Source organism: Oncorhynchus clarkii, chromosome 22 (assembly GCF_045791955.1).
Source record: "Oncorhynchus clarkii lewisi isolate Uvic-CL-2024 chromosome 22, UVic_Ocla_1.0, whole genome shotgun sequence".
In the NCBI taxonomy this organism is placed as follows: Eukaryota; Metazoa; Chordata; class Actinopteri; order Salmoniformes; family Salmonidae; genus Oncorhynchus; species Oncorhynchus clarkii.
The window spans coordinates 29345087-29361408 of record NC_092168.1 but is presented as its reverse complement, the minus strand read 5'-3'; the positions used below and the strand labels follow the sequence as shown (position 1 = coordinate 29361408).

At 43.2% G+C, this 16322-nt stretch overlaps 1 protein-coding gene across 1 annotated transcript in view; it reads right to left on the bottom strand.

The window, feature by feature from the left end:
• LOC139380743 (ephrin type-A receptor 6-like) overlaps positions 1–16322 on the bottom strand; it is a 193992-nt gene that overhangs the window by 67628 nt on the left and 110042 nt on the right. The window contains exons 6-7 of the mRNA XM_071123725.1: positions 6845–7000; positions 3622–3961 (exon numbers count right to left, since the gene is read on the bottom strand). Coding sequence (XP_070979826.1) covers positions 3622–3961; positions 6845–7000 — 496 coding nt within the window. The remainder of the gene's footprint in view (positions 1–3621; positions 3962–6844; positions 7001–16322) is intronic.

Here is a 16322-nt window from a genome sequence, read left to right as displayed (position 1 = left end):
AGAGAGAGAGAGAGAGAGAGAGAGAGAGAGAGAGAGAGAGAGAGAACACAGTTAGCTAATGATTTACTATTATGTCTTGATTGTTTTTTGGATTTTTTTCCCCTATTTTTATGCAATGCAGAGAGTACCTGAAGGAGATTTATCATCTTAATTACCATAGTGAATTATTGTAATGTATGTTTATGTGTCAATGAATCCCATAAGGGACGGGTTGCCAATTGGCGATTAGACACGAAAATAAAATTGTATTCATTCAAAAAATGTAATTCGTACAGATGAGAATAGTGATGCACCGACATGACATTTTTGTTTGCATCCATGAGCTATCTAGCTTTTTTTATGACCAGCACAATAGGTGCGCGAGACAACTTTACCAGCATCATAGCATATATATCGATGAATCGTTGTGACATATGGAATACGAGTGAGTGTAATCAATGTGTAATAACTACGTAAAAAATTTATGAACGCGTTCAATTATTATGTGAAGTCATATTCAGGTCCTGATCGGTCAACCAGCTTATTTGACATGTAGTTATTACACAATTACACGGAACCCAAACCGGCTGCGCCCGTGCGCTATCGTGCATGAATTGATTTTGTCCCCCTACACCAAACGCGATCACGACACGCAGGTTAAAATATCAAAACAAACTCTGAACCAATTACATTAATTTGGGGACAGGTCGAAAAGCATTAAACATTGATTGCAATTTAGCTTGCTAGCTTGCACTTGCTAGCTAATTTGTCCTATTTAGCTAGCTTGCTGTTGCTAGCTAATCTGTCCTGGGATAGAAACATTGAGTTGTTATTTTACCTGATATGCCCAAAGGTCCTCTACTCCGACAATTAATCCACACATAAAACAGTCAACCAAATCGTTTCTAGTCATCTCTCCTCCTTCCAGGCTTTTTCTTCTTTGAACTTATATGGTGATCGGCATCTAAACTTTCATAGTATTACCACGACAACCGGCAAAATAGTTAATCTTTCAATCACCCACGTGGGTATAACCAATGAGGAGATGGCACGTGGGTATATGCTTCTATAAACCAATGAGGATATGGGAGAGGCAGGACTTGCAGTGCGATCTGTGTCAGAAATAGAAAGGAGTTATATTTTAGCCCTTGGCATCGCAGACGCTCGTTGTCGCGCGCGAGCAGTGTGGGTGCAATAATTGAATAACATGGATTTCTACATTTATTTTGAGACGCTCGCGCACGCGTCCGGTCTGGTCAGCATGTTACTCGTATTTCACATGTCACAACAATTCATCGATACGTATGTTATGATCACACACCTATTGTGCTGGTCATAAAAAAAGCTAGCTCATGGATGCAAACAATGTTCTTCTCCAAAAACATAGCAACACGACATCTGTTTTCGTAGCTAGCAACATCTGAAAAATAGCGCACTTGGTAGTGTGTGCCGGTGCTCAACCAGTCGGCGAAAGCCAACATCATCCACGACAGAACGGTTGATTGTCAAGGGCAATGAATTCCATTATCTTGGCATTAATGGATTTCACCTTTGAGGCATCTCACAGAAATGGTCTTACTCTTTCAAATCACTGCTCGACTTGTTGACTGCTCAATCCACTCAGCAGACATTGTGGGCTAGGTTAGGAATGCTGTGTTACACGTGTTTGTCAACATTTTATGTGGCGTCATTACGTCACATAAAACGTTCTACGTTATTTAGGTATGTACCTCATCTACCTACGTTATATAGGTATGTACCTCATCTACCTACGTTATATAGGTATGCACCTCATCTACCTACGTTATATAGGTATGCACCTCATCTACCTACGTTATATAGGTATGCACCTCATCTACCTACGTTATATAGGTATGCACCTCATCTACCTACGTTATATAGGTATGCACCTCATGTACCTACGTTATATAGGTATGTACCTCATCTACCTACGTTATATAGGTATGCACCTCATCTACCTACGTTATATAGGTATGCACCTCATCTACCTACGTTATATAGGTATGCACCTCATGTACCTACGTTATATAGGTATGTACCTCATCTACCTACGTTATATAGGTATGCACGTCGGCTTTGACATCGTTTTTTATCATCGGCGTTAAACTAGATATCGGGCCGATACAGATGTTGGCATTTTTAGGTAATATCGGCCGATTCAGATATGTTCACCGATATATCGTACATCGATAGATGAGAACTATAGCCATTTTATCACGCAGAGGACATATTGTGCATAATGCTTTACAGAGAGACTGTACACTGTGCATTGAGAGTGTGTGTGACAGTGTATGTGTGCATTGGTGTGAGTGTACTCACCGCCCTGGTCGGTGGTGACTGTAATGGCGGCCGTGGCGCCACGGTTCAGGGTTAAGGGGTTTAGGGGTTAAAGTAGGTTGTCCACCCACTCTGGCCAGAGTGCTTTGGTGATGACATTTCAATTATGTTATAAAACACATTTTACAAGGACAAATTATTATGTTCTGAATCATTCAGTGGGCTCTTTCTCTGACATATCATTAACATCATATCCACAAAGTTGGATTTGGTAACCTAAAACATCTGATAATACGCACCGAGCTCGGTTGAAATAGCAGTGCAGGTTGCTCGTAACAACTTATGAGGATTTACCGTTTTGTGGTAGTCGTCTTCAAAGTTGTTGCACCGGGTTGCAAAAAGCTAAATTAGCATGACGCAGCTGAATGAAATGTAAAAGGCTTTGAAAATAAAAAGGTTGGTATACGCTCCGTTGACATTTCACAGAGATATGCTTGTTTTTGTGAGAATGAATATCAAAAGCGTACACTAAAATATGAAAATACTATATGTCATGTGTCATAATCGATATCCATTTGACCTCTATATTGTTTTATGTCCCGCCGATTCAAAGAGAAAGATGAGTTCAATGGGGAAAGTGAGCCTTTTAGACAGTCAGTAGCCTTCATTCTTGCACAGGATCCAGCCTAGCTAACACAATGCAATTTTCCAGATTTTTTACCACTTTTTTCTCTTGATTTAGTCACCCTAATTCTGGCCATCCTACAGGGGTAAAAACTCCAATAACCTTTGGACGGATTATGCTAGAGACATGAGGTTTGGACCATTGGTTTTAGAGGATTAGACACAAAATTAACATATATTGGTAAAATATGCATTTTAATTGGACAACCTAGTCAGAGGGTTTAAGGGTAAGAAGTCACGGTCAGAGGTCAGTGTATGGGTGTACTCACAGCCTTGGTCGGTGGAGACAGTGATGTATTACAGGTTCAGGGTTAAGGGGGTCAGAGGTCAGTGTATAGGTGTACTCACAGCCCTGGTCGGTGGAGACAGTGATGTCTGACAGGTTCAGGGTTAAGGGGGTCAGAGGTCAGTGTAAAGGTGTACTCACAGCCTTGGTCGGTGGAGACAGTGATGTCTGAGATGTTTAGGGTTAAGGGGGTCAGAGGTCAGTGTATAGGTGTACTCACAGCCCTGGTCGGTGGAGACAGTGATGTCTGACAGGTTCATGGTTAAGGGGGATAGAGGTCAGTGTATAGGTGTACTCACAGCCCTGGTCGGTGGAGACAGTGATGTCTGACAGGTTCAGGGTTAAGGGGGTCAGAGGTCAGTGTATAGGTGTACTCACCGCCCTGGTCGGTGGAGACAGTAATGGCGGCCACAGGTCTTGGGTAGTTAATCATCTTAGACACTCCATTCAGTGACTCAATCTCAAAGGTGTAGTTGGCGTGAGCAGAGAAGTCCATCACCGTTACCGTGGTGTTAGTCAGGCCCTGGGGGCGGGGCACAAAGCGAAGCTCTTCCCCACAAAGCTGGCATTGGTCGGGCTCTGGGCCGCATCGCTTACATAGCACGTTATAGGTCAGGTCCCTGCGACCACCCATGTCGCTGGGAGGAGACCACTCCAACTGTAGACAGGTGTCATTCAGGTTGAAGACCACGTTACGAGGAGGGGAGGGGGGACCTGGAATAGAGAGAGAGAGCTTCGTGTTGATTGATGATGTTTCTGCCTCAACATCTCTGTAGTTTGTGGTGGTATGAGTCCAAATAAAAAGTATAGCACACATTGAAAGGGAACAGGCAAATGTTATTGCACTTTAAGTGGAACAGACAGTGTTTTAACTACTTTGCAGATAATAAACAAACAGACAGTCACATCAATCAAAAATATTAAATTCCCAGTTCATACTACAAAACTAACTTTATAAGAGGTTTAAAAATGGGTTCTATTTGACTCAACATTCCATGACGTACAGTAAGACATTGTTGGGAGAACAGATGGATGCAGTTCAAAGCATGATGAATATAATTCACCAATACATTTGTTTGTAGTCCCAAAAAATATCAGGTTGTAAATCACAGCTGGCCTGATACATTGTTTGTTGCCTCCACCCATTCGGGATGCACTGTTTCACATTTCAATGACTCAATATTGTAACTAAGGCTGGGAATGTCAATATAATCAAACAGGAAAGGGCAATGATCACAAGTCAGTCATAATGTGGCTAGCGTAACTATTCATGTATCTATTCATTTAGCAAGCTAAAAACGTGGAGGCTAATGTTTGCTAGCTAGCTGCTGGGTTTTTTGGTTGTTACAGCTAGAGATGCAGGTGTCATTTGGTTAGCAAGCAATACATATTAATCACTTTGCTAGCTAGCTAGCTAGCTTTATTGAACTTTAACGACTGTTATCCAGTTAGCATATCTTGTGCGATCGTAAATTCACTCTGGCTATCTAATCCAAATTCAGAGCACTCTCATCTAAGAGTGAAGGATAACTGATGAATTTACGAAACACGCAACACCGCCGAATATGACCCCTGTCAATTGTTACCAACAGCACAGTCTAGATAACATGCAAACAGCCTAACCAGCTCTGCAAGTGCGAATAAAATGGTCAGAATGAGGTGTTCTCTCATTTGTGTCTAGAAGTAGCTAGGAAGCTAGCCAGCTTTAGACAGTTAGCTTGGGTGTTTGACTGCCATTGTGAGGAATGCTCAGATCAACCTTACTCCTCGGCCTGCGCGTCCAGTGCAAATAGTGCAGTGTGCTCTCAATTTACGAACAACCCAGAGTGCACTCTGACATACTGAAGGCAATTTACAAACACACCCTTAGTCGTCAATCAAATGTATTTGGCATTGATCAAATGTGCGGGCAGGCAAGTTCCCATTCAGTTGTCAAAGCGTGAGACGAGCAGGCTACTACTCACCATTGTTTATCAGTGCAATTTCGATGGCCAAGTAGCTGAAAAAGTTTGAGTGTTTATCTAATGTTCCCTCATTAGATTTTAGCTCATCTCACTCTGGCTAGCATTAGTTGTTGATATTGCTGTTGTTGATGTGCATAACTGAGTGAGAGATAGCCTTCCTTTTTATGGTTGTTTGATCAATAGGACTGTAAAGTTCCCAAACGTAAGAGGACACATTTACATATTTGCAGAAATCCATTGATGTGTATTTTGGAGATCTTGGTGAATGCGTTCAAATGGTCTAACGTCTTACTGTTGCTCCTGCCTGTAAACACACAGTCTTGTTCAAAGTGAATGATGACAGGTCTGTGTGACAAATGGATTATCTGCATATAGGCCTACTGTAGCTCTGATTGGCTATGGTGCACCAGTCTGCATAGATTCCGGTCTTGGATAAGACAGATGTTTATATTAGGTTTTAATTACTGCAGTCTGTTAGTTGTTCAAATCCACGCCCGCTTTCCCACTCTATACTGCTATAGAATTTTCACAAATACCTTACTCTACGTCATTTCCAAACATTCTATGAATTTATGAAACGTGAAAATGACCATTCTAAGTGGTCACTTGTCAGAAAACGGTGCCATGATCTTCCTGGGGGTGTATATGAACAGATTGTAATAATATTTCATGTTGCTAAAACGCTATCAGATCCACTTTAACAAGGCTAAAAAACAAAACCTTGCTATTATAACGCCATGTCTACTTTGATACCATTGTTCACTTTGACAAACATCTACTATCTACTACAGACAGCTTACCATCAAGGTGACTGCTTCTCCATTGTGTGTGAAGTTATTCTGGGAGAGGTATTGTGAGAGTAGGTGCATGCAGGTATTGAGTAGATGTGTGCAGGCATTGTATGTGTGTGCAGGTATTGTGTGTGTGTCTGTATTGTGCTGCACAGAGCAGTCTGCCAGCTGTCAGAGGGGCAGTGTTAAAAGGCCTTGGGGATTTAAACCCTCCAGTTCTGCCAAGCTTTCTGTCTGTCTGCACAATAGGCTGGAGCCCTCTCCTGCCTAACCCCACTCACAATCCCCCTCTCCTGTCCTCCTCCTACCTTCCTCTACCCTTCCCTGCTCCCAATCCCCCTCTCCTGTCCTCCTCCCTTCCCTGCTCCCAATCCCCTCCTGTTCTCCTCCTACCTTCCCCGCTCCCAATCCCCCTCTCCTGCCCTCCTCCTCCTCTTCTCCATCCCTCTTTCCTGCCCTCCTCCTCATCTGCTCTCTCTCATATAACACTACATGCCTGTACTGTACTCTCCAAGAGTATATAACACTATATGCCTGTACTGTACTCTCCAAGAGTATATAACACTATATGCCTGTACTGTACTCTCCAAGAGTATATAACACTACATGCCTGTACTGTACTCTCCAAGAGTATATAACACTACATGCCTGTAATGTACTATCCAAGAGTATATAACACTATATGCCTGTAGTGTACTCTAAGAGTATATAACACTGTATGCCTGTACTGTACTCTTCAAGAGTATATAACACTATATGTCTGTACTGTACTCTCCCTGAGTGTATTGACTGCTGCTGGGACAATTACGACATTGCCTGATTGATTGATTGATGATACTCACGTGTGCAGGCCATAGTGGGTGGGTCTCTCTCAGCTCTGTAGAAAGCCTTCTCACAGTGGCAGACAGCAGCCGCCTCTCCATAGCTGAAACTGTGAGGGGGACACTTGGAACACTTGATGTTCCCCGTAAACGCCTTGTAGAAGCCTGGTCGACACGCTGTGGAGAGAAAGAGGGATATATGGTATATATATGTATATGTCAGGATTACAGACAGATAAATGGTCAGGATAAGACATAGAGATATAGTTATACTGTAGATGTCAGGATTACAGACAGATAAATGCTCAGGATAAGACACAGAGATATAGTTATACTGTAGATGTCAGGATTACAGACAGAAAAATGGTCAGGATAAGACACAGAGATATGGTTATACTGTATATGTCAGGATTAGACACAAAGATATGGTTATACTGTAGATGTCAGGATTACAGACAGATAAATGGTTATACGTGTCAGGATAAGACACAGAGATATAGTTATACTGTAGATGTCAGGATAAGACACAGAGATATAGTTATACTGTAGATGTCAGGATAAGACACAGAGATATGGTTATACTGTAGATGTCAGGATAAGACACAGAGATATGGTTATACTGTAGATGTCAGGATTACAGACAGATAAATGGTTATACGTGTCAGGATAAGACACAGAGATATAGTTATACCGTATATGGCAGGATAACAGACACAGATATATGGTTATACTGTATATGGCAGGATAACAGACACAGAGATATGGTTATACTGTATATGACAGGATAACAGACACAGATATATGGTTATACTGTATATGGCAGGATAATAGACACACAGATATATGGTTATACTGTATATGACAGGATAACAGACACAGGGATATGGTTATACTGTATATGGCAGGATAACAGACATCGATATGGTTATACTGTATATGGCAGGATAACAGACACAGGGATATGGTTATACTGTATATGGCAGGATAAAAGACACAGATATGGTTATACTGTATATGGCAGGATAACAGACACTGAAATATGGTTATACTGTATATGGCAGGATAACAGACACTGAAATATGGTTATACTGTATATGGCAGGATAACAGACACTAAAATATGTTTATACTGTATATGGCAGGATAACAGACACTGAAATATGGTTATACTGTATATGGCAGGATAACAGACACATATATATGGTTATACTTTATATGGCAGGATAACAGACACAGATATATGGTTATACTTTATATGGCAGGATAACAGACACATATATATGGTTATACTTTATATGGCAGGATAACAGACACAGATATAGCAAATTCACAAAAGAGAAAGAAAGATGACATCAAATGGCAGGACATTTGTTACACAGTCAATGGACAATGGCTTAGACAAGCAAACACAATCTGTTGACCTGATGAAATTAATCTCTACTGATTTATATCCAGAAATACTAGGAAAATGAAGTACATTGAAAGCAGTAATGAGAAAAAAGCTCCCTCTATTCTCTCCCTTTCTTCTCCTACACTCTGTCCTCCCTCTCTCCCTGCAGTCCGATCCTAAAGCCTGTACGCCTCAGGGACAAATGGCCTTTCAAATCCCTCTCAGCCTTTAACCGATGGTACCACACACACACACACACACAATCCCCGGGTACGCAGTCAGAGGAGAATTCCACTTCTGGGGTTGTCAGAGTGCCCATCGATTTAACAAGGTAACACAGGCTGAGCAATCTGAGGGCTTCACCTTGAAGTACTGAAGGCCTTGATGTGTGTGTTTGTGTGCGTGCGCGTATGTGTGGATGGAGTCTTTCCATTTCTCCTTCTGATAAATTAACCTACAGGAGCCCTGAAACCACACCGACGCAGATCAAATGGGATTAATTAGGACATCACACACACACACACACACACACACACACACACACACACACACACACACACACACACACACACACACACACACACACACACACACACACACACACACACAGCAGAAGCCCCTTCTACAAACACAGACATAGCTGCAGTATCAATATGATGAGTGACACCCCCTGCAGCGGACCAAGGTTGGCCGTGCCATTAACCTCTGATAGTACATGGCTTTATACATGGCCTTGATTCACACACTGTCAATCAGTTATTCCCACAGCAGAACTGTTTTAAACTGTCAACTAATGACACTTCTGTCTGACCCTCAAACAGCTGAGGGAAGAGACACACACACACACGAACACACAGGCACGCATGCACACATAGGCCAAGTTCTCCTGCTAAAAATAAAACAACATTAACGACAACAACAACACATGTACTAAAATCATGCAGCCGGCTGCATTAGAATGAGCTCTCCAGAATTGAAAAGATTGCTAAATGCATAACATAGGTCTTTGATTAACCACATAACCACATAATGTGTAAATATTTGTACGAACATAAGATTCAACAACTGAGACATAAACTGAACAAGTTCCACAGACATGTAACAGAAATGGAATAGTGTGTCCCTGAACAAAGGGGGGGGGGGGGGGGGGTTCAAAATCAAAAGTAACAATCAGTATCTGGTGTGGCCACCAGCTGCATTAAGTACCGCAGTGCATCTCCTCCTCATGGACTGCACAAGATTTGCCAGTTCTTGCTGTGAGATGTTACCCCACTTTTCCACCAAGGCGCTTGCAAGTTCACAGACATTTCTGGGGGGGAATGGCCCTAGACCTCACCCCAGACCTCACCCTAACAACAGGTCCCAGACATGCGCAATGGGATTGAGATCAGGGCTCTACGCTGGCCATGGCTGAACACTGACATTCCTGTCTTGCAGGAAATCACGCACAGAACGAGCAGAATGGAGGGTATGCTGGAGGGTAATGTCAGGATGAGCCTACAGCAAGGGTACCACATGAGGGAGGAGGATGTCTTCACTGTAACACACAGTGTTGAGATTGCCTGCAATGACAACAAGCTCAGTCCAATGATGCTGTGACACACCGCCCCAGACCATGACGGACCCTCCACCTCCAAATTAATCCCGACCATCACCCCATGTGAGACAAAACCGCATCTCGTCAGTGAAGAGCACTTTTTACCAGCCCTGTCTGGTCCAGCGACGGTGGGTTTGTGCCCATAGGTGACGTTGTTGCCGGTGGTGTCTTGTGAGGACCTGCCTTACAACAGGTCTACAAGCCCTCTGTCCAGCCACTCTCAGTCTATTGCGGACAGTCTGAACACTGATGGAGGGATTGTGCGTTCCTGGTGTAACTCGGGCAGTTGCCATCCTGTACCTGTCCCGCAGGTGTGATGTTCGGATGTACTGATGTACTGATCCTGTGCAGGTGTTGTTACACGTGGTCTGCCACTGCGAGGACGCTGTCTGTCCTGTCTCCCTGTAGTGCTGTCTTAGGCATCTCACAATACGGACATTGCAATTTATTGCCCTGGCCACATCTGCAGTCCTCATTCCTCCTTGCATTATGCCTAAGGCACGTTCACGCAGATGAACAGGGATCCAACCAGGAAGTGGGAAATCTGAGATTTGTAGTTTTTCAAAGCTTGGCCTACCGAATACACAGTGTCTATTGGGTCGAGTTTACCTCCTAAGGCTTCCACTAGATGTCAACCGTCTTTAGAAACTTGTTTCAGGCTTCTGCTATAAAGGAGGGGGGAATGGGAGCTAAATTAGTCATGGGTCTGGCAGAGTGTCTCAGGCTCGTGACGCGCGGCCCCGACAGAGTTAGCTCTCGTTCCAGTGCTTTTCTTCAGACAATGGAATTCTCCGGTTGGAACCTTATTGATGATATATGTTAAAAACATCCTAAAGATTGATTCCATACATCGTTTGACTTGTTTCTACGACCTGTAATGGAATCTTTCGAGTTTTCGTCTGGACGTAGTGCTCGCGCCTCATGAAGATGGATTACTGGGCTGAACACGCTAACAACAAGTGCCTATTTGGACCAAAATTATGGACTTTATGGAACTTTATGGAACAAATCAGTCATTTATTGTCAAACTGGGATTCCTGGGAGTGCCTTCTGATGAAGATCATCAAAGGTAAGTGAATATTTATGGTGTTGTTTCTAACTTTGTTGATTCCAAAATGGCGGCTATTCCTCTGGCAGTTTTGGGTTCTGAGCGCTGTTCTCAGATTATGCTTTTCTTTTTTTTAAATCTGACACAGCGGTTGCATTAAGGAGAAGTCTATCTTTAATTCTGTGAATAACATATCTTTTATCAATGTTTATTATGAGAATTTCTGCCAAATCACCGGATGTTTTGGAATCAAAACATTACTGCACGTAACGCGCCAATGTAAACTGAGATTTTTGGATATAAATATGCACATTATCGAACAAAACATACATGTATTGTGTAACATGATGTCCTATGAGTGTCATCTGATGAAGATCATCAAAGGTTAGTGATTTATTTTAGCAGTATTTCTACTTTTTGTGACTCCTATCTTTGGCTGGAAAAATGGCTTTGTGTTTTTTTGACTTGGCTCTGACCTAACATAATCATATGTTGTGCTTTCGCTGTAAAGCCTTTTTGAAATCAGACATGATGGGTAGATTAACAAGAAGTTTCTTTCATTTGCTGTATTGGACTTGTTAATGTGTGAAAGTTACATATTTAAAAAAAAATGTTTTGAATTTTGCACGCTGCCTTTTCAGCGGAATGTTGTCAAGGGGTTCCGCTAGCGGAATGCCTGCCCTAGAAAGGTTAAACCTTTTACAATGAAGATCTGTGAAGTTATTTGGATTTTTACAAATTATCTTTGAAAGACAGGGTCCTGGAAAAGGGACGTTTCTTTTTTTGCTGAGTTTACAATACAAGACAGCTATCAACACAAAGTAATGACTGCTTTTGAAATGAAAGTTAACATGGATGAATCATGTCTGTTCCATCGTGGCAAGACTATTTCCCAGGCTCTGTTGTTGTTGTGGTAACACTGACTATATCAGACCAGAAAGTAACACAAAACCCTGCATCAGCCCTGACTCTGAGAGACAGACAGAGAAAGAGAGAGAGATGGTGAAGTTAGAGAGCCAGAGTGTTCAAATGCATGTGTGTGTGTATGCATGCATGGTTTGTGTGTGCTGGACAGTATTGGGCAGAGAGTGGGGCGTTCTAAGTGAGGATCATACCCTAAAACGTGGGCCCAGGGGCTCGGCTGAATCTGGGCCTGCTTCCCAAGGTTAACGAGCTCTGGAAGTCATCCACCACAACCACCACACAACCAAGATAGACCTACAGAACCTCTGAGGCTGGGCTCTGGGCCCTGGATGAACTGACCGACCGGGTTCTCCACCCACTGGACCAGAACTGGCAAGAGCAGCATGACAGCTCTGGCATAGCCCAGAACAGATGTACAGCGACTGTGTGTATATGTGTTTGTGGGAGTGTGACTATCTATATGTGTGTGTGTGTGTATGTGTTTGTGGGAGTATGTGTGTGTATATGTGTTTGTGGGAGTGTGTCTGTCTATATGTGTTTGTGTGTGTGTGTATGTGTTTGTGGGAGTATGTGTGTGTGTGTGTGTGTGTGTGTGTATATATGTGTTTGTGGGAGTGTGTCTGTCTATATGTGTTTGTGTGTGTGTGTGTATGTGTTTGTGTGTGTGTGTGTATGTGTTTGTGGGTGTATCTTTGTGCTCTCAGCACGGTGGGCGATGGATCTCTCGTGGACTTCTCGTGGCGGCGAAGAGCAGCGATTCCAAGAGGAGCACAATTCTGCAGCATTTACTAGCAGAACCACATCAACAAATGTTGCAGAATAGTTCAGCTCTTGAAATCATAGAAAGTGTGAAGCGATGCAGGCAGGGGATGAGCTATCACGGAGGTGGGATGTATCTGGATAGCATTGTGTGTGTGTGTGTGTGTGTGTGTGTGTGTGTGTGTGTGTGTGTGTGTGTGTGTGTGTGAACGTGGTAAGATTGACATATTGTGGAGCTGAGATGTGGTAGACTTGCATATGGAGAATGATCCTTTTCTACAAAAAGCAGTTATCTACTTTCCCTGATGGAAAAACTCTTCCTCCATATTGCTTTTCTCTGGGCAGAGGGAAAACAGGTCTAGTCTCACTATCTGTGTGTAGCTGTGTGTACACATGCCATTCATATTACTACTACACAACAGTGCCATCACATTCCCCATCCCACTCTACATAGATTATATTACTACTACACAACAGTACCATCACATTCCCCATCCCACTCTACATAGATTATATTACTACTACACAACAGTACCATCACATTCCCCATCCCACTCTACATAGATTATATTACTACTACACAACAGTACCATCACATTCACCATCCCACTCCACATAGATTATATTTAAAGTGGCACCGTCATAGGATAGCACATTTCCAACAAGTCAGTTCGTCAAATTTCTGCACAGCACAAGAACTGTTCATCGGGAGCTTCATGAAATGGGCTTCCATGACAAAGCAGCCGCATACAAGCCTAAGATCACCAAGCTCAATGCCAAGCGCCGCCATTGGAGTGATGAATCACGCTTCACCAGCTGGCAGTCCGATGGACTAATCTGGGTTTGGCGGATACCAGGTGAACTCTACGTGCCTGAATGCTTAGTGCCAACTGTAAAGTTTGGTGGAGGAGGAATAGTGGTCTGGGTCTGTTTCATGGTTTGGGCTAGGCCCGTTAATGAAGGGAAGTCTTAACGCTATCTTTCCAACATCTAGTGGAAAGCCTTCCCAGAAGAGTGGAGGCTGTTATCATAGCAAAAGGGGGACCAACTCCATATTAATGCCCATGACCTTGGAATGAGATGTTTGACGAGCAGGTGTCCACATACTTTTGGTCATGTAGTGCATTATTATATTGATTATAGTGTCATTTTCCACATGTTGGCAATAGAAGGGTCAAGAAGAGTTATCCATTTAAATTACGGTACTAACATTACAATAACAACAAAACAACTCACATGCTTTCCCTAGATACAGTACATTTACGGTTACCCATCCATTCCTGTTCGATCTGTGAAAGGGAGGGAACAAGAGCAGAGGGCAGAGGGGATTAGGAAACATCTCTCCAAGAATGAGATGCGACTTCGACTCATCTGCCTTGGGCTTTTTCTGTAATTCCGACCCATTTTTAAGGTATTGAAGAGGAGACGCCAGCGTTACAGAGGCAAGAGAGGAGTGTCCTGGCAAGATTAAGGTGAAGGGAAAACCAGACACCACTTCCCTACATTCTATTGGCCAATAATCACTTTCAGTCACTTGATAATAAGATTGATGACCTCCATTCACTGATTTGCTACCAAAGGGACTCTCGTAACTGCAATATTCTCTGCTTTTCTGAAACATGGCTTTCGGATAAGATACCCCCATGGTTATCCAACTCGATGGATTCTCCATTCACTGAGCGAACAGGACAGTGGCGTCAGGGAAAGCGAGAGGGGTAGAGGTTTGCCTCTTCATCAACAACAAATGGTGTGCTGACTCGAGCGCAGTGGAAATATCAACCCTTTGTTCACCTGTGTTGGAATACCTGATGGTCAAATCCAGACCCTTCTACCTCACGAGGGAGTTTTCAGCTGTTGTATACTGCACATTCCACCTCAGGACAATAGAAATAACAAGCTGGCAGTTAAAAAACTGTAAGAGGCTATAAACAAGCCAGAAAACTTGCACCCGGAGGGTGCTTTCCATGTTGACGGCGAATTTCATTCAGCATCATTAAGACAACTGATGCCTAACTCCCATCAACACGTCACCAATATTACTCTGAGAGCAGTGCCAGAGAGCAGAATAACTGATGCATTTACGAACGCTCAACACCCATTGAATATGGCCGATGTCAGTAAATGTTAGCAAAAAAGCTGAATTCAATTGTTGCCAGCAGCACAGTTGCAGTCACCAACACTCTGGATAACATAGAAACATCCTAACCAGCTCTGCTAGGGCGAGTAAAATGGTCAGAGTGAGGTGTTCTCTCATTTGTGTCTGGAAGTAGCTAGCAACCTCCTGTACTTCCTGTTCACCCACGACTGCAGCCAGGCACGACTCCAACACACAATCATCAAGTTTGCTGACGACATACCGGTGGTAGGCCTGATCACCGACAACTATGAGACCGTCTGCAGGGAGGAGGTCAGTAACCAGGCAGTGTGGTGCCGGGACAACAACCTCTCCCTCAACTTCAGTAAGACCAAGGAGCTGATGGTAGACTACAGGAAACGGTGTGGCGAGTTCGCCCCCATCGACGTGGCTGCAGTGGAGCGGGTCGAGAGCTTCAAGTTCCTCTGTATCCACATCACTAAGGACTTAAAATGGTCCACACACGCGCAGTCGTGAAGAAACCATTGACGGTTCCTTCTGCTTCCCGTACCGGTGCATCAAGTCTGACACCAACAGGCTCATGAACAGCTTCCATCTCCAAGCCATAAAACTGCTAAATAGCTAACAAACGGAGTATCTGAGTTGACCCTTTTAGTTTTGCACTGTCTCTACGCACAATCCAACACACACACACACACACACACACAATCCAACGCACACACACACACACGCACACACACTCAATTAATTTGCTCACACACACATTTAACATGCACCCACATTTATACTGACTCTACACACACGCACTCACATACAATTATCATATACCCTGTTGCTACTCTGTTTATCATATATCATGATGCCTCGTCAACTTAGCCCTATATATATACATATACACCTGTATCACTCCAGCACCTTGTAAATATGGTATTGGAACTGCACTGGCTCTTTTTATTTTAAATGTTTATTTCTTGTGTTTTTGTTCTATCTTATGTAATTGTTAGTACTACATTGATATTGATAACTGCATTGTTGGGTTTGGAGCTTGCAAGAAAGGCATTTCACTGTACTTGTGCACATAACATTAAAACTTGAAACTTCAGCCATGGGATGTGTTCTATCCTGTGAGAGATTACAAACATCCTCTCTAGCTACACCCGAGTTACTCACCATCCTAGTGGTGTTAAATAGCTCTGCTGAGACAGCGGAGTCTATCTCTCAGATACCATAGAAAAATGATATCATAGATCCTCAGATCTTCATTAAGATAGCAGAAGGGTTAATTTGTGTTACAGTGAGTGAGAGACGTCAGCTGCGATTACATGAGGCTGAGTCCTCTCCTCTCTTCTCTCTCTCCCCCCCTCCTCACATGCCTCTGCTCTCTGTCTGTTGTGTTTACATCTTGACATTTGAGAGATCTCTCTCTGAGCCGTGTTTCTCCCCCGTGCCTCCCCTTCACCTTGATGTTCCTGATCTAATCTCAGCTATTACAACCCAGATCTCAATCTCTACATGGCATTTAGCATCAACACGACCTGCCGTTCGCTGCACAACACACACAGGATGTTTACTGTGTGTGTGTGAGAGTAGTGGGGTTAAGCTGGCTATAGCTACTGTAGCTTAGCCTTGCAGGTGAAGTCACCTTGTCTGAGACCTGAAGTTACTGACACACCTGAAGCGGATTTTT